Source organism: Argiope bruennichi, chromosome X1, assembly GCF_947563725.1.
Source record: "Argiope bruennichi chromosome X1, qqArgBrue1.1, whole genome shotgun sequence".
In the NCBI taxonomy this organism is placed as follows: domain Eukaryota; kingdom Metazoa; phylum Arthropoda; class Arachnida; order Araneae; family Araneidae; genus Argiope; species Argiope bruennichi.
Window position 1 is genome coordinate 69,822,004 of NC_079162.1, and position 2,320 is coordinate 69,824,323.

Consider the following 2,320-nt stretch of genomic DNA (forward strand, 5'->3'; position numbering starts at 1 on the left):
TAACTAATTTTATGTGCTATGTGAATTATATAAGAGTATCTTATAGAGTCAGCTTGGTTTTTACACTCTTAATAAATAAACAAACCATAGATAGTGTGGTGAAAACTTATAAGCCAGATAATAGCTACGAAACACGGGTGATTACTTTTGTCTTGTTACTCGGCTGCGAACCACAAGGTCCCAGGTTCTATCCTCGCTCATAACAATCTGCTACATTGGTGACCTCGGACGATGAACCTTCATACAGCTGTTGTGGCACCATCTACCCACAGCAACCCAAAAGTCGTCAGATTCACTTGACGCAGCAACACTAAGTCGTCGACTCACTTGACGCAACAACACTAAGTCGTCGACTCACTTGACGCAACAGTAACCACTCACCCACACACACTCGCCAGAACGCTTGGCTCTGCTCAAATGAGTACAGGCGCATTAGACTCAACAGCTAATACATCACCACTCAACAGCCATTTCGTTCGTCTCACCTCCGACTCACTGGAGGCAGAGTACTGTGGTGATAGCTTATAAGCCAGACAACAGCTACGAAACACGGGAAGTTACTTTTGTCTTGTTACTTGGCTTCGGACCACAAGATCCCAGGTTCTATCCTCGCTCATAATGTTTACTCCTCACACAACACATCGACGGACCATATTATTTACTCCTCACACCACATCCATTTTGTTAATTATCTCTACTATATTACTCCTCAAAAAAACCACGCCATGTTGGACACATACATTTATTACAACAGAACAGAGAAACATACATCAACACATTGCGTCACGTGACTATATTGAGTCACGTGATCAGGCGGGATGGAGAAAAGCGCGCGAACATTCTCTCCCCCCCCCGTTGATATGTTTTAAACGTTTATTATCACATCACAAAAGATAAAATTTTAACGTAGAAATTACAATAAAATATTAAACATTGCACTGTTAAAAAATACTTCTAAAAAGATAACTAATAAAAACGACAATTTTCAATACAGTGCACAAGAATTACCTTATGACAAATTGTGCGACCACTTAGTGGCCAAAACTTTTCTAGAACAATACATAATAAATTCGAAGCACCAACATGCAAATGCTTCTTGTGATAATAGTCTAAAATAATCATAGTAAATTTATTATCTTTTGGCAAGATTGACGGATGTTTTGATACAAAACTTAAATTTGAATTTTCTAGCCAGCTCCAACCCTCAAAATACCATAATCCAAAATCGGGTTGAGGCGTTTTAACTTACTGTTTGGAGAAACGAATCCTTTGAGTTGCAGGTTTTGAATATCTGCAGCAAATTCTTACTGCTGCACCCCTTTAACCAAGAAATTCTCAGCTTTTTTCAACTCACTGCTGCTTAGAGGACCTGTAGTACGCCCAAGTGGATTTCGGGCGTTGTCACTAAACCTAAAAATGTAACTAAGAACACGCAAAATAGACATATAATTATTACTAAGCTTAATTAATTCATACATTAAATGTCTTCAGTAATATTAAAAATTTTAAAGTTTTTAGAATTGTTCTTAATTTCAGCATTGAACTCTTCATTAGTTTCTGATACAAGAACTGGATGATTAGGGTAGTTATGATCAGCAAGAAATTCAGGTCCATTCCACCATAAGTCACAAGTTTCTAGGGGTCTATACCTCGAGATAAGATGTCAGCTGGATTTTGCTCTGAGGATACATGATGCCACTGTTTAGTACTTGTATTTTCTTGAATCGTCGCTACTATGCTTTGGACGAACTGTTTTAAATCTATTGGTTGTTTCTGGAGCCACGCAAGCACAGTAGTAGAATCCGACCAATAGTAGACACTAGTCTTTGTCGTTTTGATTGCTGCCATCACTTTTTTCATAAGTTTTGATAACAAGACTGCGGCGTTCAATTCTAGCCTGGGAATCGTCAAGCTTTTAATCGGTGCTACTCTGGATTTACTAGCAACTAATTTAATCATAGTATTTCCTTGTGCATCACTTGATTTGCAATACGCCACTGCTCCATACCAGCGTTCTGAAGCGTCTGCAAATCCATGAAGCTCTACACTCGTTGGCTGGTCAAAGACTACTCGTCTTATAATCAGAATTTCATTTAGGCTTTGAGAGCAATTAAAAAACGTTGCCATTCTCGATATTCTGAGTCAGGCAGAACATCATTCCAATTAATGTTTATACGCCATAGTTCTTGCATGATCATTTTGGCTTTAGCTATGACCGGACCCAGAAGGCCAAGTGGGTCAAATATTAGGACAATAGTTGACAATACTTCTCTTTTAGTATACAACTGTTTCGGCTTGACAGCTACTCGAAAAGCAAAAC

The 2,320-nt window shown here is 38.6% G+C and overlaps 1 protein-coding gene across 1 annotated transcript; it reads right to left on the minus strand.

The window, feature by feature from the left end:
• Positions 1-1,635: 1,635 nt before the first annotated feature.
• On the minus strand, positions 1,636-1,959 carry LOC129959274 (uncharacterized). Its single transcript, XM_056072096.1, has one exon. The coding sequence runs from the start codon at positions 1,957-1,959 to the stop codon at positions 1,636-1,638; it is 324 nt and encodes a 107-aa protein (XP_055928071.1).
• Positions 1,960-2,320: the final 361 nt, after the last annotated feature.

Excerpts from the sequence above, each read along its gene's own strand:
- LOC129959274 (XM_056072096.1), bottom strand. The coding sequence starts at position 1,959 with ATGATTAAATTAGTTGCTAGTAAATCCAGAGTAGCACCGATTAAAAGC.